The 25,904-nt window shown below is 35.3% G+C and overlaps 2 protein-coding genes and 1 pseudogene across 4 annotated transcripts in view; 2 read left to right on the top strand and 1 right to left on the bottom strand.

Moving 5' to 3' along the window:
• The window catches only part of LOC100800333 (formin-like protein 1), a gene marked incomplete at its 5' end in the record, with an annotated part of 4,943 nt that extends 128 nt beyond the window's left edge, over positions 1-4,815 (top strand). The window contains 4 exons of the mRNA XM_026129073.2: positions 1-1,902; positions 2,079-2,278; positions 3,095-3,339; positions 3,538-4,815. The exon at positions 1-1,902 is cut by the window's left edge and continues 128 nt beyond it. Of these exons, the coding sequence (XP_025984858.2) occupies positions 1-1,902; positions 2,079-2,278; positions 3,095-3,339; positions 3,538-4,347 (3,157 nt within the window). The remainder of the gene's footprint in view (positions 1,903-2,078; positions 2,279-3,094; positions 3,340-3,537) is intronic.
• A 6,407-nt stretch (positions 4,816-11,222) lies between these two features.
• LOC100799798 (light-sensor Protein kinase-like) lies at positions 11,223-13,666 on the top strand (annotated as a pseudogene).
• Positions 13,667-18,090: 4,424 nt separating this feature from the next.
• Positions 18,091-25,341, bottom strand: LOC100799267 (protein SUPPRESSOR OF PHYA-105 1). 3 transcript variants are annotated; one of them, XM_014777755.3, is made up of 8 exons: positions 25,186-25,341; positions 23,304-24,750; positions 22,725-22,882; positions 20,891-21,761; positions 20,237-20,383; positions 19,689-20,006; positions 19,531-19,590; positions 18,091-18,864 (listed from the first exon to the last, which is right to left on the bottom strand). In XM_014777755.3, exons 2-8 carry the CDS (start codon positions 24,687-24,689, stop codon positions 18,670-18,672), a joined length of 3,135 nt encoding a protein of 1,044 aa, XP_014633241.1. In that variant the 5' UTR covers positions 24,690-24,750; positions 25,186-25,341; the 3' UTR covers positions 18,091-18,669. The 3 variants fall into 3 exon arrangements, with proteins under 3 accessions (XP_014633241.1, XP_003529899.1, XP_014633242.1); XM_003529851.5 differs by having other exon boundaries at positions 20,891-21,734; XM_014777756.3 differs by lacking the exon at positions 25,186-25,341 and adding an exon at positions 25,093-25,181.
• Positions 25,342-25,904: the final 563 nt, after the last annotated feature.

Here is a 25,904-nt window from a genome sequence, read left to right as displayed (position 1 = left end):
CACTTCCACACCCACCATCAGCAGCAACAACAGAAGAATCCTCCACCAACCCCTTCTCCCCCAAAATGGATCCCCTCCTCCCTCACAACCCCCAAGCCCTCCTCCATCATCACCTCCAAACCCAAAGTACCCATTTTCAACCACACCCAATACCAATGCTTCTTCTTCCACACCCTTTTTCCCAACATACCCTTCTCCTCCTCCTCCTCCTTCTCCTTCTGCCTTTGCTTCCTTCCCTGCTAACATCTCCTCTCTCATCCTCCCCCAAACCCAAAAGTTCAAATCTTCCTCCAAAAAACTCCTCGCCGTCGCCATCGCCGCCGTCGCCTGCGCCGCCGCGGTCGTCGCCCTTTCCGCCTTCGTCTACTGCCGCCGCCGCCGCAAAAACTACTCCGCCGACGATAAAACCCTCAGATCCGACAGCAGCATCCGTCTCTTCCCTCGCGAAGCCTCCACCACATCCGGCGCCGCTTCCCGGAAAGCCAGAAACACGTCTTCTACAAGCTCTGAGTTTCTCTACCTTGGCACCATTGTGAACTCCCGCGGCGGCGTTGATGAGCTCTCTGACCCACGCGCTGCCGCGTTGAACCCTCGGAAAATGGACTCGCCAGAGCTCCAGCCGCTGCCGCCGCTGGCGCGGCAGACTTCGAGGCTTCGGGAGGAATCGACGGCAACGGTGGAGGACGATGAAGAAGAGTTCTACTCGCCGAGAGGGTCGCTGAATAATGGAAGAGAAGGCTCCGCCGGAGCTGGATCGGGTTCCCGGCGAGTTTTCAACGCCATTGCCGGGGAAAACTTGGTTGGTCGTAGCAGCAGTGAGTCATCCACTTCTTCTTACTCTTCTTCCTCTTCTGCTTCCCCGGATCGCTCTCATTCCATTAGTCTTTCTCCTCCGGTGAGCATAAGCCCCAGAAAATCACTACCTAAGTCGCCGGAAAATACCATAACCCACCATTCGCCACCGCAGGAGGCGACGGCGATTAGAAGCTCGGCGTCCTCGTCCATACTGTCGTCTCCGTCGCCGGTTTTTGGGCAGCACGTGCCGTCGTCGTCAATATCGTCGACGCCGGAGCGGAGGGAGTGTCAGTCGCCGTCGCTGTCGCCGCTCTCTCTGTCTCCAAAGAAAAAACAAACCCCAGATGGAGAATCTGTTCCGGGACTTGTTGTGCTTGAAAAGACGCAATCTTTTGGTTCATCTAAGTCGAAAAACGAAAGTGGGTCACCGAGATTGTCCAACGCTTCTTCCAATGGGAAGTCCTCGGCGTTTTCTCTGCCGTCGCCGGTTATAGGGATGAACTTGCATCATGAGTTGGATCAGTCTCCGACAATATCCGACGTTTCAGATCGGTATCGGCATTCTCCCCTTTCATCGTTGCATTTGTCACCGACGCTCCTTTCTTCGCCGGAGAGAGAGTTGAACTCTCAGCCTCAGCCACCACCTTCTCGGAAACACTGGGAGATTCCTGACTTGTTGACACCAATTGGCGAAGCACCAAATTTTTCAGTTCCACAGAGGAAACAATGGGAAATTCCGGTTCTTTCAGTACCAATTGCTCCATCTAGTAGTGTTTTAGCTCCGCCTCCACCTCCACCACCGCCACCGCCACCTCTGGCGGTTCCCCGGCAGCGTAAGCAGTGGGAGGTGCCGTCTCCAGTGACGCCGGTGGATCAACAGATTTCGAGGCCGGCGCCGCCGCTGACGCCACCTTCTAGGCCTTTTGTGTTGCAAACACCAAATACGAAGGTTTCCCCAGTTGAGTTGCCACCGGCTAGTTCTCAGAATTTTGAGGAGGGTTCTGAGGAGACATCTAAGCCTAAGTTGAAGCCTTTGCATTGGGACAAAGTGAGGGCCAGCTCTGATCGTGAGATGGTGTGGGATCAGTTGAGGTCCAGTTCTTTCAAGTAAGATCTTTAACTGTCACTCACTATGTTACTATCTTGTTATTTTGTTGTTGCATTTTGCTTTTTGAATTCCTGTTACGCTTAGGGAATGACACTTTTAGTAGTTGATGATTCACGTGTGACTTGTTGTGGTTGTTGTTCATGGATTAAGTGCTTTGAATTGGGTTTTGCTGCAGGTTGAATGAGGAGATGATCGAAACTTTGTTTGTAGTGAACACGCCAAACCCAAAACCCAAGGATACTACTCCACGCTCAGTTCTTGCGCCACAAAATCAGGAGGATAGGGTATTGGATCCTAAAAAGTCCCAAAACATTGCTATCTTATTAAGGGCACTTAATGTGACTATTGAAGAAGTGTGTGAAGCACTCTTAGAAGGTCATAACTTCAAACTTTTTTAGTTTTGTTGTAATTATTGATTTGTTCCTTGCATAGAACAACTTCTATTTGAAGTGTTGGCAGTTGTGGTAATATTGGCACCCGCTTAAATTCTTGCTGATCTTGGCCTTTTAATAATAATCATTTGGAATAAATTCTTTACCCACTCCCGACACATCAATTTTAGTTGCATGTGCAGTTGATGCTTGGGTATTTTATACAGTTGCTGGATAAAGTGGGAAGTTTTCAAAGGAAAAAGAAGATAGATATGTCGACACTAATTTGGCAACAACTTTTGCTTTGGTATAGTAGAAATTAGGTGAATAGGTGTAGGTCTTCATTCAGAGGAAGATGTGTTTATTGCCCACATATAGTTATAAATAGTACATGTTAGTTGAATGAAGCTGCTGGTCTGTTTTGTTAGGCTATCGTATTGGTTTATTTCTGGAGAATTTCTTTTAGCTAAGTTATTTCTCTCCTCAAGACTCCGGTAGTCTGGTTACTGAAACAAAATACTTCTGCATTCTAAATCTATCTTTGGCAAGTCTGTTGATTTGTCTATTTGTGACTCACAAGTTTCATGAAGTGCTAAATGAAGAGGTTTCATCTTGTCTCTTGTTTGTGGTGTTCTCTCTCTATATTCTCTATTTGTTAAACAAAAATCAACTTTTAGTTTAAACTTTGTTTTGTAAGAGTTTGCTTGTAGCCCTTGTTCATAAGAATGTGCTTTCAATAACTAAATCTGTCCACCACTATCCAATTTTTACTACTAATTGTGTTCCGATTATGTAGCTAAATCAATTTACCTTTTGACAGGCATTACTGATACACTTGGAACCGAACTACTCGAAAGCTTGTTAAAAATGGCACCAAGCAAGGAGGAAGAACGCAAATTGAAGGAACATAAAGATGATTCTCCAACCAAACTTGGTCCTGCTGAGAAATTTTTGAAGGCAGTGCTTGATGTACCTTTCGCATTTAAAAGGGTGGAAGCAATGCTTTACATAGCCAATTTTGAGTCCGAAGTGGAGTATCTTAGGAAATCCTTTCAAACTTTGGAGGTAATAACCAATCATCATTCTTTTCCATTGAATTGTTTATATCCTCTCCCATTATTTTTCTCCATCTCTCTGCCCATTTTCCCAAATACATTCTCTTGTAGTGGAGGCCAAGCAGAATCTGGTAATGATGTCCATACATGATTCTCAAGAGGTTTCTCTTTGTACATGTCATGACTTACAGTGTCTTTGCACTTGCAGGCTGCCTGTGAAGAGCTGCGAAACAGTAGAATGTTCTTGAAGCTTCTAGAGGCTGTGCTCAAAACTGGGAACCGTATGAATGTGGGGACCAACCGCGGCGATGCACATGCATTCAAGCTTGATACGCTTCTCAAGCTGGTTGACGTCAAAGGTGCGGACGGCAAAACCACTCTACTGCACTTCGTCGTACAAGAAATCATCAGAACTGAAGGCGCACGTCCCTCAAGTACTAATCAAACACCGAGCACGAACTTGAACGACGATGCCAAGTGTAGACGCCTCGGCCTGCAAGTCGTGTCTAGTCTGAGTTCTGACCTAGCGAGTGTGAAGAAGGCCGCTGCTATGGACTCTGAAGTCCTCAGCAGCGAGGTATCCAAACTCTCCAAAGGGATTGCACACATTGCAGAGGTTGTGCAGTTGGATGAAGCAGCAGGGTCAGATGAAAGCAGCCAGAAGTTCAGAGAGTCGATGAACAAGTTCATGAGAATGGCTGAGGAGGAGATTCTAAAAGTCCAAGCACAAGAAAGTGTTGCCTTATCCCTTGTGAAGGAGATCACGGAGTATTTCCATGGGAACTTGTCAAAGGAAGAAGCTCATCCATTTAGAATCTTCATGGTAGTAAGAGACTTCTTAACAGTTCTTGATAGGGTGTGCAAAGAAGTTGGAATGATAAATGAGAGAACCATGGTTAGTTCAGCACATAGATTCCCTGTCCCAGTGAACCCTATGCTTCCACAACCCCTTCCAGGACTTGTTGGAAAGAGACAATACAATTCCTCAGATGATGATGATCATAGTCCATCTCCTTAGCTGTGTATCACTCATGTCAGTGTGACATCTTTTGGCTGCATCTTCTGTTAGGAAAAACCTGGAACCAGGCGATTCTGACGGGTCTGGGGGTGCATGTATGGTCTGGCCCATTTTTTTTTTCTCTTGTCAAATTGTAAAAATCCTTGTAAAAGATTTGAGTTATAAATATATTATAGATTATATATAGAGTAGAAGATTTTCTTTGGGGAAATAAGCTTCGCCTTATATGAATTGGAGATGATGTATTTTAAGGTTTGTTGTGTACAAAGCTATTCAATTGGAGATGGCGCCTGGTTGCAAATGCTTTTATAGAAGACTATAATTTGGGGAACCACGATGTAATTCATGAGCCAGATTAGAATTTATGTGCATGGTAGGATTTTAGCTTGAGGGACTTTCCTTTTCTAAAGTATTGTAGACCCATATTCCTCTTACTAAATTATATATTCTTGAGCATTGTTAGTATCATATTTTTTTATTATTGGGTAGAATTTATTCCTGAAAGTTGATTATATAAAGAGTGAGATTTATATACTTTTCTATTTTAATTAATAATACAATAATGAATTAAAATGTGTTAAAAGTATTTTTTTTAATATTCTCTATAACGAGTTTATAATTCATTGATGTGAGACATGTTATCCAAGACTAATTTCAGAGCTCATTTAACTTTTTAAAAATAGGGTAACGTCACTTGAGCTGCATTATAATTGTCAGATTAGCATAGGACAATATGTCACATTAATAGAATATTAGAAATTGGAGAAAAAAGATTATGTAATATATAGTATGGTTGGAAATTAATTATATTTTTAATTTAAGCATACATGTATGAGTTTGGCTATTATATTTGTGTGTATGAAAAGATATCTCTTAAAAGAGATTGAAATCTCTTGAATAAATTTTTCTATATTTAGTTTTCAGAGTTATCTGTAAGTATGAGAGGATGTACAGTTATGATTTATTAAATCAAATACACTCGTTGTGATATTAATGAAAACCTATAAATTGAAGGTATCTTTTATTTTTTTTTCTCCATATAACTAGGGGGTATAAAAGGATATGTACCGTCCAATTGTATTGTTTTATGAAATCGTTGATAAAACTGATCATATAAATAATTTCATACGCTGGAAGTATATGAAATAGTTTTTAATTTAACTTGCCGGTGTTTTATTTTATAATAGGGAAGCTAAATTTACTAAAATTGTGAGACCAACCAAGCACGTTATGAAAGGGGAAAGGATTTGTATTTTTCCGCCAGTTCTGTCACTTATGCAATTGAAGGCATGTTCCATGCACAATTGCCAGCACGTGATGCCCTAGCCTTAGAAAAAAAAAAGTGTAGTTTAGTTGACAGATTAGAGAAGTAAACGGCAAAATAGAACAACATCTCTTATTCTCTCTCTATGATATGAGCATATGTGTCTACAGAAAACATGTGAATAACACCAAAGCAACTGAGGCAGATAAAATTCAAGCCAGACATTGGTCTTAATCCGTGTCTACACCTGAGCTGGTTCCAATTGAAAACAGGGCCATGTTCAAGTTATCTAGGCACTACTTGTGCCTGTTATTTGTTGGAAATATTGACACGGAAGCATTCAAGTCAAACCAGTAGGATAAAAATATAAATGTTCTACCAAATATGTAAATGTTCAGCCAATCAAGTAGCAAATGAAAATTTAGTTATTGAAAAATCATAAATAGGTTTAAGAATTACTGAACCAACTAAACTTAATTAATTATAGGTTAAATTACTCATTTGATCGATATAATTTCGCGATTTGTATCTTTTAGTTCTTATAATTTAAAAATAATTTCTTTAGTTCCTATAATTTATATTTTAATTTTCTTTTAGTCTCTATAGTTTAAAAGTAGTCTTTTTAATCCTTATAATTTATATTTAATTCTCTTTTAGTCTTTATAATTCGAAATAAATATTTTTAGTCTCTATAATTTATATTTTAATTACCTTTCAATCCTTACTACAAAAAATATATAAAAATAATTAATTACAAATTAGTTATAAATTATCAATTTTTTTTACAAATTATCTTGCGATAAATTAATTACGAATTACTTGCTAATATTTTTATAATTAATTATAATTGATAATATTACTCATATTTTGATAGTAATGACTAAAAGAGAATTAAAATATAAAGTATAAGGACTAAAAAAAATAAAAATATAAATTATAAAGACTAAAAAATCACTTTCAAATTACATAGACTAAAAGATATCAACGATAAAACTATAAAGATCAAATGAATAATTAAACCTTAGTTATATATAACAACATGTGTGTTTTTCTGTTGACATATAAACAATTAACCGATATCATGTGTAACAATAGAGATCAAAAGTATTGATTTTAGAGAGAGAGAAAAAAATTTAACATGAAACCAAAATTTATTGTTCTTAGAAGAATTAAAAACATAATTACTAACAGCTTGTTTGGACACGTGCTCACGTCCTTTGTTATTTTTACATCAAATCCTAAAAAAAAAGCCCTAGAAGCAATTGAGATCAATGCTTCTGACTAGTTGCATATTGATTACTGTATTTTATAACGTAGATCCAAACATGCATGATACATCAATAAGTTATTTATTGAGGGTAATCTTGCTATGCTCATCGGAAGTGTTGGGGGGAGACAAGTATAATCTCTGTTCTAAATTATTACAGATTTTTTTTTCGTCCCTATCTTTGTGCATGGGAGTTTTTTTTCTTTCCAAAATCCAACCCAAACAAAGTTGTCCTCACGTGATCCTCGAACGATGAGAAAAATTGTCATCTATAGTCTCATGTCGATTCTTAATACTGTAATTCTGTTTCATAATTAAAAATGTTCTCTTCAAATGAGTTAATTTGTTTCTTTTTTGTCTAAAAACAACTATGTTCTTTTTTTTTTAAATTAAGTAAAAGTGTTACTGAATTTGAACGTATTAAAGATTATTATGTACCGAAGGTTTAGTTGAGTTGGTTGAATGATGAATTGTTGTGATCTCTCTTAATATCATAGATTAACTTTAAAAAAAGAATATTATTGTGTGCACTTTAAATCAACCAAAGATGAAAATAACCTTCCTCTTTGTTTAAAATATTGTGTGCAGTAGTTTTGCATTTCTCATTATCACCATATGCAAGTATACTATGTGAAAAAGAAAACAGATAATAACCAAAGAGTGTGGCACTAGCCAGTCCAGTGATGATGAATATCATGTTAATTATTAGTCATGGAATATGTTTGAAATAGAAGGCAATAATACGTCCCAAACATGGATGGTAAAATTATTATTATTATTTTACATTCCTTAACTTCGGCTTATATAATCTTTGTGGCAGACACATGTTCCTACATCTGAATCACTCCATATTGATGCCTATATCTTATAATACAGCAGCACAGACAAAGCTTATTAATTCTTGATCACTTGGAAGTTGTTAATGTGAAATAGCAATTGATTAGATGACATCTTAATTAGTAACACCAACTGCTTTAATTGATTATTGTCTCATGTACGTGGATTGTGAAGTTGATTGATCACTGTACAAACAAAACCACAGGACTTAAAATCCATTCCACACGTTAGTCATCCGATACATGATTCCCGATCTTTAAGACATGTTACATCTAATTGGCGTAAATGGTATGGAATTTGGTTTTCTTTGAATTAAGTATTAACTTTGTCTCTTTTGATCAATAGTAAAACTTTCTTTCCTTAAGTGAGTCCATCAAACTTAATTCCAATTAGTTAAGCTTTTTTGTAAGGAGTATTTCTAGTAGTTTATTGAGACTAAAGAGATATGAAAACACTTAAGGTGAATTTTTCCTCTTAATCAAGTATTATTTTTATACAAGACTCGAGATTAAAATCTCTAACAAATTAGTTAAAGAATCTAAGTTCATCACCATTTGAACCAACCACCTCTTGATAATATAGTTTTCCATAGTTTCACAGACAACTATTTGATTTCATCATCAGTATGCTCTAAATAAATAAATACAATTAAAACAAGTGCATAAAACCCTACTCACTATCAAAAGCCACAGTGTGGGCCACAACCACAAAACTCAATTCTATGCGCTATGAGGCAGGTGTAAAATTCATGGCTTGCAGGGAGTGACACCTTCAATATTCGTCAGAACAGAACAGGGGAAGAGTACCGAGACAAAGAGAAAAAAGAGAAGTTAAAAAATTAACAGCAATATTCATATAGTTGCAAAGTATCTTTATTTTCCTTCTATCTCTTTACCTATCACGGTATAGTATCATTTATCACGTCTTTTATTTCTCTCTCTTTTCTTTTTGTCTGTGTGTAAAAATATCATTTCTTAAAAATAAAAAAAAGTTGCTGTCATTTATGTTTGTCCACCTTTCCTCTGTGAGGGACAATGAAACTCTGACACTGATACATGCATGCAGGCCATCTAGAAAAGACATCTTAAAGTGCGGGGTTTTCCTTTGAATTTTGCAAGGATATACTATACTAGTACCACGTAGTGATTACGGATTCTCATTGATTACACCATCTTTTCAAATTTTAGTTATGTTGCTTTGTCTTGTGGCCTCGCTAGGGAATCTTAATTTGTAGTAAGACATGCATGCAAGATTGAAATGGAATATTGTTGCCTCTGACTGTGCCTAATTCTGGTCAAGTAAATCGGAATATACTACATTATCAGAATTTTTTATACAATAACATAACATATTAATTGTTATTCATTCTTAAATGGATAAACCATCTCTATCACTTCTCTTTTTTTGGTTTAAACTACATCTACAGAAGATCATATTCAAATCATATAGGACGAATATAAATGACAACTCTCCATTCTGAGTATGTAACACAATTATATATTTAAGATTTAGATTTAAGACTCTGTTAAAATAATTTCATACCAATAATAATCATATATGTCACTTTAACTAACATAAGAATCACCTGATATTTTTTATTTTTTTTAAGGTTTAGGCCACTAAGCACGAGCTAATTTAGGACTTATATATTATTATACTAATTGAATGTTATATTATTTTGAAAATGTTTTTAAACTGTAAACGTGCATTTTATATATAAATTTAAACTTACTCATCGTAATGGACAATAGAATTGAAAAGTATTTTATATACTTCCTCACTTTCTTAACTCAATATTTAATCAAGTCCTGGCCAAAAAAAGTCTAATATTCTGATTAAGCTCTTTTGTTATTTTCTTTATATGTTTTTCACAATTAGTTAAATATTACTTAATATCACTGGGAACAATTCTCAAATGTAACACTTATTTTCTGAATTGAATTGCTCTAGTTTGTTTGTTAAAATCAAAATGTAAGATGATAATCTTGCATTATTTATTTATTTTAGATGCCACCAAATATGTCCGTAGAGCCACCCTAAACAGTTCTACAACTTGCATGGCTAAGACTTAAGATCCAAGCTTTAGACAAAATTTTCATTTGGATGCTATTAAAAAAATTTCAAGTTCCACTTCGGTTATAAAAATAAAATTAAGTTAGAGTATATAAGTAAAAGACAATCCTCACTCCTTGAATCAACTTTTAGGATTGAGTTAGACCAAACTCATATCTTAAGAATTTAAGAGATATTGTCATGGCCAGAAGGAGGGAATTAAAGGATTAATTATTAATGGACATGTATTAATTGAGAAGTAGGCAGAAAGAATTGGTCATTTCAAACAAACCAGACAGACTATTAAAACTCGCGGGAATATTGTCTCCCCACATAACCGTTCTCAATGAATGTTTGGGTGGTCAAGCTCAAGCTCACCAACATTCTAATCTTGTAACAAAACTCACACACTACTCCCCGTAACAAATGTTATTGGTCTTTGTTAATATTACAAAGTTAAACATTTTGCCAAATTTTTATTCTTCTTCATTTTTCATTTCTATTATTTGGTTTGCTACATTTTTCATTCCTATGCCAAGATTGTTTTATTCTCTTGGAAAGTCGGTGGCATCAAATTAACACATTTTTGTCCCTATTTTTTTTAATCACATCTTGGAAGAAAGGAATTCTGAGTTAGTTTTGCACCATATTGAAAGTCTTTAATCTGCATCAGCTTTACACAAGAAGGAGCTTGATCTCAATCTACTTCTTTGCTTTCATTTTATGATTACTTACCACCATTCGTACCTGGTCAGCATCTAAACTCATCGATGAATTATATTGGTTTCCATTCTGAATGAATAACATTCATTCTTATTCATCTCTATTCTTTCTTTACAGGGTTTACTTTAGATCAAAACAAGAGTTATGGAACAATTTAGACAAATTGGGGAAGCACTAGGGGGTTTGAAATTTGTGATGGTATTCCGGGAGAACATTCAAATCAATCATGGGCAATGTTGTCTGCTTCTAGATGTGTTCAGTTTTGCATGAGTGTATTGCTGATGAGATTACACAGAACCTGAAATTTGAAGAGAAGAATGGGAAGTGGAAGGTTCTAGAACATCCCTTTAGAGAGATCCATAAAATTTTCGGAGAAGAAGAAGCTTACATTAGGCATTGCATGGAAACAAAGGACTGGTGGGCTAAAGCCATTGCCTTGTGGCACAACACGATTGTGTTATATACACAACTTGCTTTGCTGCATGCATGTTGCAATTGAAGCCATTGAGTATGCAGGAGAAACATCAGGGTGGGATCAAGAGGAGATGCAAAGGAAGAGACTTATCAACTCCAACAAGTACAGGAAGGAATATGGAGACATGAATCTTTTCCATTGGAAATTTGGGAAGCAGTACCTCATCACTCATTATCTGCCACCGATATGATACGGTTCGGAAGGAAGATAGGTTCCTTTACAACAAAATCCATGAAAAGAAAGTGGAAGGTATAACAATGTATGAGAAGAAATTGATAGATTTGCTTTTGAGGAATTTGGAAAGGTCAGAATCACTGGTAGGGAGGCTCTTGCCAAGTTCAACATTGGTTGGATCTAAGGACTATCAGGTGAGGAGAAAAAAGGGGAATGCGAGTCAGTACAAGGAGATTACATGGTTAGGTGAAAGCTTTGTCATAAGACATTTTTCTTGTGACATTGAAGCTTTGGAACCTGAGATCATAGAACTTTTATCGCTTTCCCATCCTAATATAATGGACAGCCTTTTTGGTTTTACTGATGAGGAGAAGAAGGAATGTTTTTTGGTAATGGAACTGAAGAGCAAAACCCTTTCCATCCACATTGATAACTGCTAAATAATTATAAATTAATAATAAAAATTCAGGTAAATTTTGGCTTAAAATTAATTATTTAGTAGTTATTTATAATTAAAAATTAAAGAATTGATAAAGTTTAGATTTTGGCTGCAGAATTGAAGGTTGAAGGTGTAACAAGCAAAAAGCAAGAGAAAAATCGAGGAAAAGAAGAAAATTGAAAGCAGACCCAGTCCAGCATGCGCGCTTAGCGAGCGTCATGCGCTAAGACAGCACAGGCGCTAAACGAGATGTTAAGCACGAAGACGCAGGATCCGTTACGCGCGCTAAGCGCGAAGAACGCGTCAAGCGCGCGATCCAACAAAAGCACACGCCCTGCAGCACGCGCTAAGCGCACGATCTGAACGCGCTAAGCGTGGGTGTCGCGCTAAGCGCGCCTACAAAAGCCTGAATCTCATTTCAGCAGCTATAAATAAAAAGTCAATCCAAGGGGAATGAGACACCTCGCCTTAGAGCACTTCTCTTCAGCATTCCAAGCCTGAGCTCTCCATTCCGCTCTATACTCTTTATTTTCCTATCAATTCTTTCTTTCACCCCTCAGTTGTAAGTCCTCAATGGCCATGAGTGGCTAATCCCCTAGTTAGGGCCTGACAGGCCTAAAAAGCTAACGATGTATGATGTACTTCAAGAGTTATCAATGCAAAGAGAATTCCTTTTAGGTTTTATGTTCTAATTCTTTTCTTTTTATCTTGCATTTATGTCTTAAATTTATTTTGGGTTTTATTTCCTCGGGAGAGTGTATTTCCTAATAAGAGTTTAAGAGGCAATGCAAGCATCAGTTTTTAGGGGTTACACACTTGGGAAAGGATAACACCTAATAGAACAAATCAAGAAAAGAATCATTGGGTTAGCATTGCTAGGCATAGAATGATGACCCAATGCCCATGCATTTAGCAACATCTAGAATTCAACCTTAATGCATTTTAATTATTGAGTTTTCACAAAGGCATTTGGGAGATAGGTAGTTAAAATAGGCTTGTCATCGTGAGGCATCAGGGGCAAGTAAAACTGACAGATGTGGGTAGAACTAGTTCAATTGCATTGGTAATGAACATCATAATTTCATGCATCTAGGCCAATTGGGTTTGTCCAGTCTTAGCATCTTCATCTTAATTATCTTTTTAAATTGTTTGATCTAGTAGTAGCAATTTACTCTTGCATTTATTCCTGCTTTTTTCTATTTATTTCTCACTTACAAATTGAAGAGTATTCAATAAAGTGCAAGAAAATCCATGTGGAAACGATACTCGGACTTCCGAGAATTACTACTTAGAGCAATTTGGTACACTTGCCAAACACCGCAACACACATCAAAGAGATTCATGGTCCACGGAAGCGAATACCGTTCTTGCTTCATGTGGCAATTGATCTCATGCTTCAGATTGCCAGGGGAATGGAGTATTTGCATTCAAAGAAAGTATATCATGGAGAACTGAACCCTTCAAGCATTCTTGTCAAGCCTAGAGGTACATCCCCAGAAGGTTACTTGCACGCCAAGGTAACAGGGTTTGGACTAACTTCTGTCAAGGACTTGAACCAGAAAGGGAACACAAATCAGAATGGAACTCCCCCATTCATCTGGTACTCTCCAGAAGTACTTGAAGAGCAAGATCATTCAGGGGGTGCAGCAAACTCCAAGTACACAGAAATCTGATGTGTACAGTTTTGGAATGGTTTTCTTTGAGCTTCTAACTGGCAAAGTCCCTTTTGAAGATAGTCATATCCAAGGGAAGAAAATGAGCAGAAACATAAGGGAAGGAGAGAGGCCACTTTTCCCACTTAATTCACCAAAATATGTCATTAACTTGACATAGAGATGTTGGCATATTGATCCACATCAACGTCCAAGCTTCTCTACCATATGTAGAGTTCTTCGTTATATCAAAAGGTTTCTTGTATTGAATCCTGGTTACAGCAGTCAGCCAGAACCACCAGTGCCTCCGGTAGTAGATTACTGTCATATAGAGTCAGTGCTTCCGAGGAAATTTCCTTCTTGGGTGACTGAAAATGGAAATAAGCAAACATTGATTAATGAAAAAAGCAAACAACTATTATGTCTCATTAACTGAAAATGGATCATGATTCATGATAGACTATTATTTCTAACAGCATGTGGATATTGTTTGAGAGAATTTTCAAGTCAGAACAAGTACGACATGTGGTATCTGAAATGGCATATAGCGATTTTCAAGTCAGTACAAGTACAAGGAACTTAGCAAGCCCAAAAAATCAACTTTCACGAACTGCCGTTACTTGACTATACACTATGTCCTCATTTTACCAATTCTTTATATATCAACTCTATCGAACAAATGTCCTCTCGTGCAAGAAGTCTGAGGATTACTTCAGAGAACCACATAATATCAAGTCCAAGGACAATAAGAAGAGTATCTTCTGGTCATGTCTCAGAGTCTGAGCTTACTTAACACCCTCACCAGATTTTAAAGATAAAACCTGGCTTTTTAGTCTGACTTCAGACTCCAAGCAGATAGCTTATAAACTCAAGACTCTTCTCATTTGCAAGGATACATTCACACAATTAACTTTAATTAGTTTAAATTAAGGTATTCTTGACATGAGTAGTTTGTGAAAAAGGATAGGAACAGCAAAACGTTCTGTGACTGATTCCTTGTATTCATGCCACAGTGAAAAGTCTCATTAATGCATGAAAACTTTTATTCCACCATTTCCTTATCCTTAGTAACTGGGAGGAAATAGAACCTGGAGTATCAAATCCAACACAATGGTCTGGAAAAAACTTTCAAACATAAGAGAAAACAATAAAAAACCGAAAAGGTTTCAGTTTTTCTACTAAAGATTGCATAACAAAGCTCTGTGACATAGGGAGAGTGTTGAGACAATGCAACTTCTGTAGAATTTTAAATGAAGGTCTAAATTAATATTTGAACCATTATAACAACTACAGTTAATATTGCATAACAAAGCTCTGTGACATAGGGAGAGCGTTGAGACAATGCAACTTCTGCAGAATTTTAAATGAAGGTCTAAATTAATATTTGAACCATTATAACAACTACAATTAATATTTGCAAGTGCAACACATAGATCATATCCTGTACTTTTCTGATAAACTAAAGTGATTTGGAATGTAATTAGTATGTATCTCTGTGCTGCATCCAGATATGCTTTAGTAATGTGTCCCTCACTTACTTAACAGACTGCAGTCTCAGGGTCATGGCTAACGTGTAGGAGCAAGAAGTTATGCTGAAAGCGTAAAACAACAAACTTGTCTTAGTTTCAAGTTCAATCAAACTCTCAAGTTCCCATTTCTGTTTGGTTCCCTGAGCTTGTTGGTTCGTGAATTGTGTTATACATCGCATAGCACTACGGAGGGTGTTCTATATACAGAAGTAATGGATCAGAGGAAACCTCTAGTCACGTGTGATACTGATATATTTGAAAGAGACTTGCATGCTCCAGCTTCACCAGTGCTTCAATTCAAAAGCCTACATTTGTACATGCTATATACATTTCTTGTTTAGCTTATTTTGATTCAGAATTTAAGAAAAAAGTAACTTGTCTGAGTTCTTCTCAAATAAAATGCATGATTAGTCTTCTGACAGGGATACTGATACTATATCAAAATATTATCGAGTCAGGAACTGAACTGCTTTTAAGGCTTCAGTGTTAACCCAATATTTTCTCTTTTCTGTCAGACCATCTGCAATATTTTCACAATTCCAACTGAGTTGGCAGCGACAAGCATGCTAGATTTCTTTCTCCAGCAAACATTAGAAACAAACTGTCCATTACTATCATCACTATTTGGATGACCAGAAATGGGATCAATTGCCTCAAATTTAATTAAGTAGAAATTGGCACTGGTAGTGATTTGTGAAGACAGTATACCTGAAAGGTTGAAATGTTTAAAATTAATTAGAATTTGTATCTTGTTAACATTTGCGGGCAAATTCAATTAAGAGAAGCAAACTCCCATAAATATCATTAGCATGGTATAAATATGAATCACCTCACCTTTTTATCTTTCTTAATTGTGAGAATGGATGATACTTATTGTACACATTCAATTAATTAGGTATAGGACTATACATGAACTCCACGCATCTTCCATGTCTTGTAAAGTATAAACTTGATTTTCCATAACAGATAAAATCTGCTATATCCAAATATGCATAACCTTGGCTTGAATTAAACCTATGAACTACTTATTAGACATAAAATTTAAAAATTGAGTATGCTAAAAAGTGTTCCTAACATTTCTTATTAATTTATACAGAGATACAGTGAGTTGAATTTATGAAAATGATTGAAAGAAGAAAAAATGTGAGCTGAAAAATGAAAATAAAGAAAATTATATTCCTTCACTTGTTTAGTTACATATAAAGTGAAACAAAAGAATGTTTATTATAAAATAATAATATAAATTTTCTAAATAAAAAATGTATGCCAAATGAAGAAGAATATTTGTATCTTTTATATTGTTATTAGGGGTAGACTTTAAAAGGTCTGAGCCTAACCTACTAATTTTTTAGGTCTGAGTCTGGTCTGTAGCCTATTAAAGGCTTTTATCTTGACTCGATCTAACCTTTTAAAAGAAAATGAAACATTAACCCAAATAGGAAAGTCAATAAAAATAATAAAGGAACACATGATTCACACAATTAAAGTCTTATTTGATTATAGAAATGGAAGTTATAGAACAATAATATGTAATCAAAGTCTGCTAGTTTCAAAAAAATAATTAATTGTACCCAAAAAATAATATAAGTATATATTGATAATATATATATATATATATATATATATGTCAACCTATCAGGCTTATAAGACATTTTAATAAGCCTAAGCCTAATCTATTTAATTTAATAAGCTTTTTTGTTTGAGCCTAACCTTTTAATTAAGTAGGTCACTCCAGGTCAGATTATATATAAGCCAGATCGTAGACCTATGTAGGCTAGTGTGTCTATTTCCACCCCTAACTGTGATTAATTAATATAATTAATATAAAATTGTTTTAGCTTAAACAATAATTTTAAATTCAAATTCATGTAAATAAATAAATTCCATATTTAAATAAATAATTTATTGCCTATAATAATCCTATGGATTCGATCGCCTATACAAGATATATGTGTTCACATCAAATAAATATATTTGTCTATTAACAACCGAGAATTGGAGGAAACACTTTTTACTAGGAAGTGAATTAACCAGTTCGTACTTTAAGGACATACGAATCGCAGAAAGATTTCTAAGCGTCGTGTATTCCTTCTGACCACAATTCTTCAATCAAAACATTTAAAATAAAGGATATTTATATTATTTTATCTAGAGGCACTCTCTCTCTCTCTCTCCAATCAATCTGTTCATCACTCAGACATGATAGGAATATGTATGAATCAAGTTGCACCATTAGGGTCATATTCCACCATGCATTGCATGTAGAATGACTAAAGATTTACTGTTTGGTGAGTGGAGTCACAAATAAAATACTCTACCTGATATAAGAGGAGATGATATAAAAGGTGAGAGTGTTCTCAAGTTTAACTCCTGTAAATAAAAAAAATATGATTAAGAGAAAAGTCTAATACTAAAGATGATCTAATAGATTTTTTAAAGAAAATTAATTATCAATAAAGTTAGAGATACTTTCTAACTATTGCTTTTTTTTTATAAAGAAAAAGAAAGAAAGAAAAATAGTATATGCTTATCACGCTAATCCCAATATTTAATCAGCTTTAGAATGGGTAGAAATTGAAGAGGAGGTTGTATGAGGTAAACACGGTGGATGAATGGCTGATCTCTCTCTACGTGTGTCTTGTATTTGGTCAAAGCTACTTTGGTGGGTGGGTTGTGAGCTGGAAATGAATGTATGATTGACTATAAATAAAGCTAAATTCATTTCCCGTTAAATGCAAGCATAATCAAAATCAAGTGCTTCAAAGTGAGAAAAATATTAGAAAGTTTTTTAGAACATTTATGAGTGAAGTGTGTGCATACATTGGTTTTCTGTTTAGGTATACTCTCTAGTCTTCGTAATACCTCTAGTATAGTAAAAGACTGTTGTATTCTGTTTCTTCCCTTGTTTTTAAAGAGGTTTTCTACGTAAATTTAAGTAAACAATTTATTTATTTATCTCTATTGGTTCAAAATTGTGATAAGTGCATCCCGTTGTACAAGTACTATTTGCATGCTCTAGTTTTTTTTATTCTTCTTCACATTATTTTGTGTACGTTTCCTCTTGCATCTCTGATTTCCTAACAGGAAGATCTATCATGGTTTGTTGGCTATTTCAAAACTTCTATTTCACCATTTCCTTATCCTTAGTAACCTGGTTGGAGAATAAAATCCAATACTATGGTACTGGAAAAATCTTTCAAACATAACAGAAAACTAAAACGAAAAATAGAAAAAGGCTTCAGCAGTTCTACCTAAGATCGGACTCTATACCAATCTTCAACAAGATATTAAACATGCAGATGCAACTTTTGCACAATTTTAAATGAAAGTGTAAAATTAATATTTGAACCATCATATTAGCGACAGTTTATATGTCAAAGTAAATGCAAAGCATAGATCATCTCCTGTACTTTTCTGAGAAACTAAAAGTGATTTGAAAGTAAAGGTAATTAGCATGTATCTCTGCTTAGGTGTGCTATATACAGAAGTAATGGATCAGACATCAGAGAAAACCACTAGTCACTTGGAATACGATATTTGAAAGAGACTTGCATGCTCCAGCTTCACCAGTGCTTCAGTTCAAAAGCCTACATTTGTACATGCTATATACATTTCTTGTTCAGCTTTCTTTGGTTCACATTTTAAGAAAACCAGCACCTGAAAGTATTACCTAAGCATGGAAAATAGGAGACATTGATGCTTGCCACAGAAGAAATGTCAAATGGTGATCCCATTTAAGCTTTATACCCCATTAATCATTGAAGCCTGAATAAAGAACTGGTCTGCGAGTTTGTCTCAAATAAAATGCACGCTTAGTCTTCTGAGAGGTATACTAAATCAAAATATTATCAAGTCAGGAAATAAATAGCTTTTCAGGCTTCAATGTTAACCAAATATTTTCTCATTTCTGTCAGACCATCTGCAACAGTTTCACAATTCCAACTGAGTTGGCAGCAACAAGCATGTTAGATTTCTTTCTCCAGCAAACACTGGAAACAAACTGTCCATTATTATCACCACTATTTAGATGGCCAGAAATAGGATCAACTGACTCAAATTTATGAGTAGCAATTGGCACCGGCAGTGATTTGTGATAACAGTACACCTGAAAGGTAGAAATGTTTAAAATGAATTAGAATTTGTATCTTGTTATCCCACATTTTCTAGCAAATACAATTAAGAGCAGCAAGCTCCCATAAATATCATCAGCATGCTGTAAATATGAATCACCTCATCTTATGTATTAATTGTAAGAACGGGTGATACTGGTATTCTCTAATTGTACACATTAAATTAGATACAGGACCTATATATGAACTCCAAGCATCTTCCATTTGTATAAATGATAAACTTGGTGTTCCAAAACAGATAAAGTGGTAGCTGCTACATTCAATATGCATAACCTTGGCTTGAAGTTAAACCAATGAACTACTTACCAGTCAAAATTTTAAGCTGTTTCCATCACGATTGCAATATTAGCTTGATGTTATGTGAGATTAGCAAGATCATTTATTGATGAACAATGAATGATGAAAGCATTAACAATGCTAAGTGAGATTAGCCTATACGTAACAGCATTTTATGATTAGGCTACTAAATAATCAAGTAACCCAAAAGAGAATAATCCCAAAAAATTAAAGAACTAGTTTCCTTGCCCACATGTAGTGCAGGATTTGAAATATTTTGCAAGTCTCATGACAATCAGCATTCAAGGGAGGCAGAAATCAGACTAATATTTCAAAGTCAATGTTATGATAAACAAAAGCTATACCTCATTAGATTCTGAACCCCATGCAATGTATCCATCCAAAACTGATAATCCCACGAAATTCTGGAGAAGAAGAAAAAGATAATCAGGATCATGAACTAAAAACAAATTAGAACAAACAAAAGACAAGAAAGTGAGGTTAAATGTGTATAGAAACCAACCTTTTCATTACTATGACCTTTAAAGGTCACGGCACAAGCATCAGATGACAAACCAGAAGAGCTGATTTTCTTCAGGTCCCAAAGCTTCAAAGAGTTGTCAGTGGAAGCAGAGACAACTGCTTCAGCATCTATAAATTTTACATAGCTAACAGTTTTGCCATGACCAGTTAATGTGCACCAAGGGATTCTAGTGTGACGAAGATCATAGCCATAAACCTTGTAATCAGCAGATCCAAAAAATAGATGATTTGTTGAGTAAGCAGAGAACTGAACACAGCATATATTGGCAGGGTTCCAGATGGTTCCCAGAGAATTTCTCTGCAAAAACAACATCATTTGAGACAATTGTTACATGCTCTGAAGCAAAGGCATTCAACTGTGCCTTCTCTAATGATACTTATGTTTCTTTTCATATTATTCTTTATTATTTTCCGGCGAAGAGACAAAAGACCATGAAGGATATTCTACTATATAACTTCAAATCATATAAATACCAATATATTGTGTTAGTAATCATTTGCTATTTGAATGCATTAAAAAAAGCATGCCTCACTGATATTCCACAGTTTGACAGAGCAGTCATCACTTCCACTAGCAAACATTTTTGGGTCTGACAAAGAAAAGTGAACAGACCAAGCTCTCTTTTGGTGCTCCATGTATTGAGACAATGGCTGACCAGTGTCTGCATCCCACATCTGAATTCATCCATACAAGTTATGTTATTAATGTCAATGAAACCTAAGAAATAGTCAATAGCAAAAGCAATGAAAGCTTGGTTGGTATGAATGAAAGGACAAGACTAAAATTAGTTTTCATCAAGGTTTAATATATATATTGAGGAGAAGGCTTAATATGTTTGCTAGTGCTTGCAAATATGATAAATTTTAGTTTTAATACCTGCAAAAGAAATTGTTAGTTTTAGTTTTTATAAACTATAAAAAAATTTAAAGTAGTCCCTATAATCAACGTGGTATGCATCATATTTGCTTGACATGTCACGTCATAAACCATCTCTTACTGATCGCCAACATATACTATGTCATCATTAAATGATGATAAGGATTATTTTAAAAGAAAATTGCAAGGACTAAAACCAACAGAAAAAATTTAAGGACAAACAAAAATTTTCTATATTTGCTTGAACTAAAAACATATTTAGACTTTCATCAACTATAGTTCTAATGTTGCAAAGGATTACACACCTGAACCACACCATCATAGTCAGTAGATGCCAGATGATTTTTTATGTAAGGGTTCCAGCACACACAACTAAGCTTTGATTTATTTGACATCTCAACTACTGGGTACTGGATGTCAACAGAATCGCTTGAAATAGCATTGAGGTCGAAAATCTTGATTTTCTTTGAAACTCCTCCTGCTGCAATGTGATCCTCATCACGGTCAAAACTTAAAGCACACATTACATTGGCAGAACTAAGCAAATCTCTATTCCTTAATCTGCCACACTCTTCAAACTTGCTGTAACGAGCAAACTTGCATAAACCTTCAAAGAAGGATCCTAGACAACCAACAGAACTCTGAATTCTTCTAGACTCCTTATTAACATTCTCTACTTGAGGCAACCTCCATCTACTTTCCATCACATTTTTATCATTGATTGAAACAGATGAAGCTTCTTTTGGCAGGACTCGAAATCTCGAGGAAAAGTAAGAATTCTCTAGCTGATTTATGTTACTCATATATCTTTCTTCATAACCAAACAACCTTCGAATGGATCTACTAATGTCTGAACCGGAAGAATCTTGAAAATGTAAACTGTCTCCTCTCAATTCAGGATTGTTTATTTGCACCAAAGGAAATACTGAATCTGTCACAAATGAATAACTTCTTTCTACCTCCTTCATATCTTCATTCAATAAATTTAGCTCTTCTTTCAACTTCGCTTCCCGTTTTTTCTTTTCTTCTTTGAATAAAATTAGAAAATCTAGTAATTGCTCTGTTTCAGCCTCATCATCAGATATTCCAACATCATCTACAGAATTTGATTCCTTTGATTCACGAATAACTTCAGAGTCTAAAATCATTCTGTTATACATAAACAGAATTACTAGACTAAAAAAGAAACAGGATCCCCATCAAGATCTATATCAATATTCTTTTAGCCAATGATTATTTAAACATATTAAGGAAATAGAAGAAATGAAGTCATTTTTCTGACAGGTATTTTCAATTACAAAGAGCCAAGAAGTCCAAGATGCCAATGGCCAAAAATAGTTAGCACAAGGATCTAGAATGGAATCTGAAAAATAAAGAAATGCCAAAAACTAAAAAGTGATTAGCACCTGTATAGCATGCTCTCAACAAAAAAGAAAAAAAGAAAAAGAATCATGCTCTTAACAAAGGAAACTAAAAACGAAATGCAGTAATCAGCAACAGTTTCCTAGTCACATTTACACAAATGGATACTTGATCCAGTTTTTTGGAGCTTAAAGCCATTCTAGAACTTTTCTCCGTTTTAGTTCTCTGGTTTGTCAAACATTGAGTAATAAGAATAATAGCAATCTGGCTATCAAATCAAGTCAATAACGAGCTTCTGTTTATCGTCTATAAGCTGTGTTGTACAATAAGAACATCACGCAACATTATCATATTAAGGAGTTTCACACAGAATTTAGAAAGTACTTGAGAAGTTGTGACTACTGATAAAAGTTAATAACTAGAGCTGTACATAAGTGATGCAACCAAATGGAATAATGCTAGTTACACAACTATAGCAATCAAAACTTTGCACTACTACATACATTGCTCCTTGGACTAAGATAGCGACAGGCTTGTGCAGTTGTGTAGTTACACCACTCAATCATATGCATGGCCAGACAAAAGCATGGTAAAAATTTAAATTTTCACATGGTACCCTAAATTCCCCTCAATATCAGTGTATTACTACTATCATCATCCATTGTGAAGCCATTGAAGATGACACTGTGAGAACACACTTGAGTAAGAAAAACTTTAGAGATTCAAATGAGACAGAAAGATATCAGCAAATATAAGAAAAGCACCATATTTCGTCACCTGGCATTGGGGCGAGAAGAAGGTTCAGGATGCAAAAGCCAAAGACAAAAACCAGCTTCCTTTGGATTTTCTGCTAGAAATTTAGGTGGTAAGATTCTATGACACAAATCCAACATCGCAGTTGAATGTGTCTCCCATGACTCAATATTGCACAGCAACTGAGAGAATCATCCACTTAAATGTTAAAAAGATTAACATATTTAAATAGTTCATCTTTGAGTATGATTAGAAGAAACTGAAATACTTAAAAAAAATAACATGTTTAACAACTCTGATCCAGAAAATTTAAAACTCCTTAAGTCGTGTTTCAATGTCATTTCCAAAGGTTTGGTACGATATGTCAAACAGATATGTCCCGCTTGGAAGTAATTTCTTGCTAGGTTGCAGCAACCAAAATCTCATATCATTTCATTAACATACTGGGAAAAAATGAATAATGATGTATATTAAAACTCCATGGGTAGTTTGGTTAATGCAGTCCAACAAAATAATTTGGCTGGCTATCAAGAAAAAATAATACTAATACTGGATAAAAGCTTTATGAAAAGTAACAATGTGTGAGACACATTGTTTGCTTACCTCAAAAAGGAGAACTCCAAGGCTATAAATATTTGATGAAAATGTGCAAACTCCATCGTTGAGCACTTCAGGACTACAATACCACTTCTCTTCTAACTTATTAAGCACAGACATAAACTGCTTTTCTTCAGTACAAGTAGAATTATTTTGGCATAGACTTTCTTTACTCCTTGATTCCACAGGTCTGTTTGTGTCGGAGTCAGTTTGATTTACTGTCGTCTGGCAGCCATGAATACTGGTACAGTGATGCTGCTGCCTAGAAGATCCTGTCTCCTCACAGAGCTTTTTCTGCTTTGTACTCAAACTCTGGCAAGCACAGGTATTCTGTTCCAAAGGCCTTTTCCTAGTCACATTACATGTCATGACTTCATAATCTAACTCTTGTTGGCCAAATGAACCAATATACTTAATTTTACTTGAAGGCAATAAAGTGAAACAAGATGGTCGAAAGTCTAGCAAGACGAGTCCTTGAGAGTGTTCAAAATCAACCAATTCCAATACTTGCTTAAATATATGAATCCTTCCTGATTTATTCATTTTATGTCCTTTGAACTTCAGCCAGTCTCTTAAGTTGAGTCCATTGCAACCAGACATGAAAGTTCCTTCCAATAAAGGCTTATTATTCTCATCAACATTTGATCTCACCAGTGTCTCGGATTGAAACTTAGCGGCAAAACCAAGTTTCTCATCCTCTTGACTCTTAAGTGCTCCTCCAATACTGAAGCTTTTGTTTAAATCTTCACAAATAACCCCTTTTCCCTTCCTTGTTTGCTTTACAATCAATTGAGGATAATTATATGCAGATGAAGTACTCTGAGTTATACTGCTAATAAGATGTGCATTGTTCGAGATGATAGCCTTGCCCATACTGCTTATATCTTCTGAGACTTTCAGTGAGTCACGATTTACACTTTTGCCAGCCAGAGACTTCAGGCCCCAAAATTCAGAATCAATTCCCTTAAGTCCTTTGCTTAACCTGAGTGGCATCTGTTCCTCAACCTTGGGTACAACTTCTCTACTCAAGATATTATACTTAGACTCAATAGTCAATTGATTCCTTGCCTGTCTTGAATTATGTGGATGGTTAACTAAGTTTATATTCTGGTTCTCATAATTCCTAACAGGCAACTCTTCAACAATGTGTTCAGAATCAATTGTGGAACAAAAACTAGAACTAGGAGGTCCAGATCCAGCTAAGGAAGTAACATAGCTATTCAAACCAATCACATTGTCATTTGGCAAACTCTCCTCCGGCCATTCCTTCCGAATAGGGGTGCACAATCTAGGTGATCTTGGCATGATTTGGTGTCCCCCTTGCTTAAGAAAAAGATCATTAGATTTCCTCTTGTGCTCCTCAGTCCCAGTCCCACCATTTGCAGTAGCCATGTCTTCTAGCAAAATTCATGCAAATCCAAATGCAAAAGTTCCTACAATCAATTTGAAAGACCTGCACCAAGAAAATTTAGATCAATGAGAATACAATAAATAGTTATATACCATCAGAGAGAAAACCTCAACATAAAGTGACAAATTGTGAATATGATTGAAAGGTGAAAACCTAGAACCTACTGTTAGAAAAATACTTAATCCAGGACAATACAAATGGGGTGCCAAATTACCCTTTTCTCTCTAAAATTTTCAAAGGGTGACATAAACATACAAAGATGTATTGAAGCTATTCAATTTTTTATAACAAGAAACACAATTGGCATGTTGGATGACAAAATATGAAGTGAACCATTTTGCTAACATGAAACTATAGAGTGTGTGAAGCAACAACACATAGTACCAATGAACACAGAAAGTAGCATGAGAAAGAGAGATCAGGGAGCAATGGATAAAATGGAACTGATAAGGAGCATGGTTTGGTTTGGTTGGTTACCTCAAAGAGTTCCTTGCTTGCAGGGAAAAATATCTTGTCCAATTTCCACAACACTGACAAATGATACATAATAAAAACCAATAAATACTAAAGTTCAGAACAAAGCTTGGATTGTTTGTGTTAGATATTTATCATAATTATTATGGACACAATTTAATAAATTTTTTTTCACTAGTTAGCTTCGGAGCATATAGGAATAGGATTGTCCACGTCTGAGGCGAAAAGTACTGCCACGATATTAGTTTGCTTTTGCCGCCGCCAGCTACACAAATTTAAATATAGTATAAATTAATATTTTTTTCTTATGAATCGATTTTTTTAATGTTTTTGTTTTAATTCTCCTAAATTATTTATTGTCTAAACTCTAAATGACTACGTCATCGATTTAACCTTTCTTTAAAAAAATTAATTTGTTGAAGTTTAACAGATGTAATTAGAGGTTGGTAACCCAAATGATTGTGAGATTATATTATATTCACTGAAAATCTGAGATTAATTTCTATTTCAGTGAATTAAAAATATTTAATCTCTCATATGGGATAAAAAAAATAAAGGTTTGTATAGTCTTTTCATTAGCCTAGTGGCTTAGAATCTCATATCATCCTATTTGGAACGTTTTGTTTTTTTTCTTTTTTATAGAAGAATCCTATTTGAAACGTTAATTACGCGGAAGATAGGTAATAGATTACTCAAGACAAGAAGGTTTAATGCCATCATTT

Source organism: Glycine max, chromosome 7, assembly GCF_000004515.6.
Source record: "Glycine max cultivar Williams 82 chromosome 7, Glycine_max_v4.0, whole genome shotgun sequence".
Taxonomy (NCBI): domain Eukaryota; kingdom Viridiplantae; phylum Streptophyta; class Magnoliopsida; order Fabales; family Fabaceae; genus Glycine; species Glycine max.
Note: the sequence above shows the minus strand (reverse complement) of the source record. Positions and strands in the feature narration are given on the sequence as shown.

Bases quoted from the DNA above. Each gene is read 5' to 3' on its own strand.
- LOC100799267 (XM_014777755.3), bottom strand. From the start codon at position 24,689: ATGGCTACTGCAAATGGTGGGACTGGGACTGAGGAGCACAAGAGGAAA. The intron at 20,384-20,890 runs GTGTGTAATCCT...GGATGAATTCAG, and splicing joins ACTATGATGGTGTGGTTCAG to ATGTGGGATGCAGACACTGG. The intron at 19,591-19,688 runs GTTGGTTTCTAT...CTTCTTCTCCAG, and splicing joins AAGGTCATAGTAATGAAAAG to AATTTCGTGGGATTATCAGT.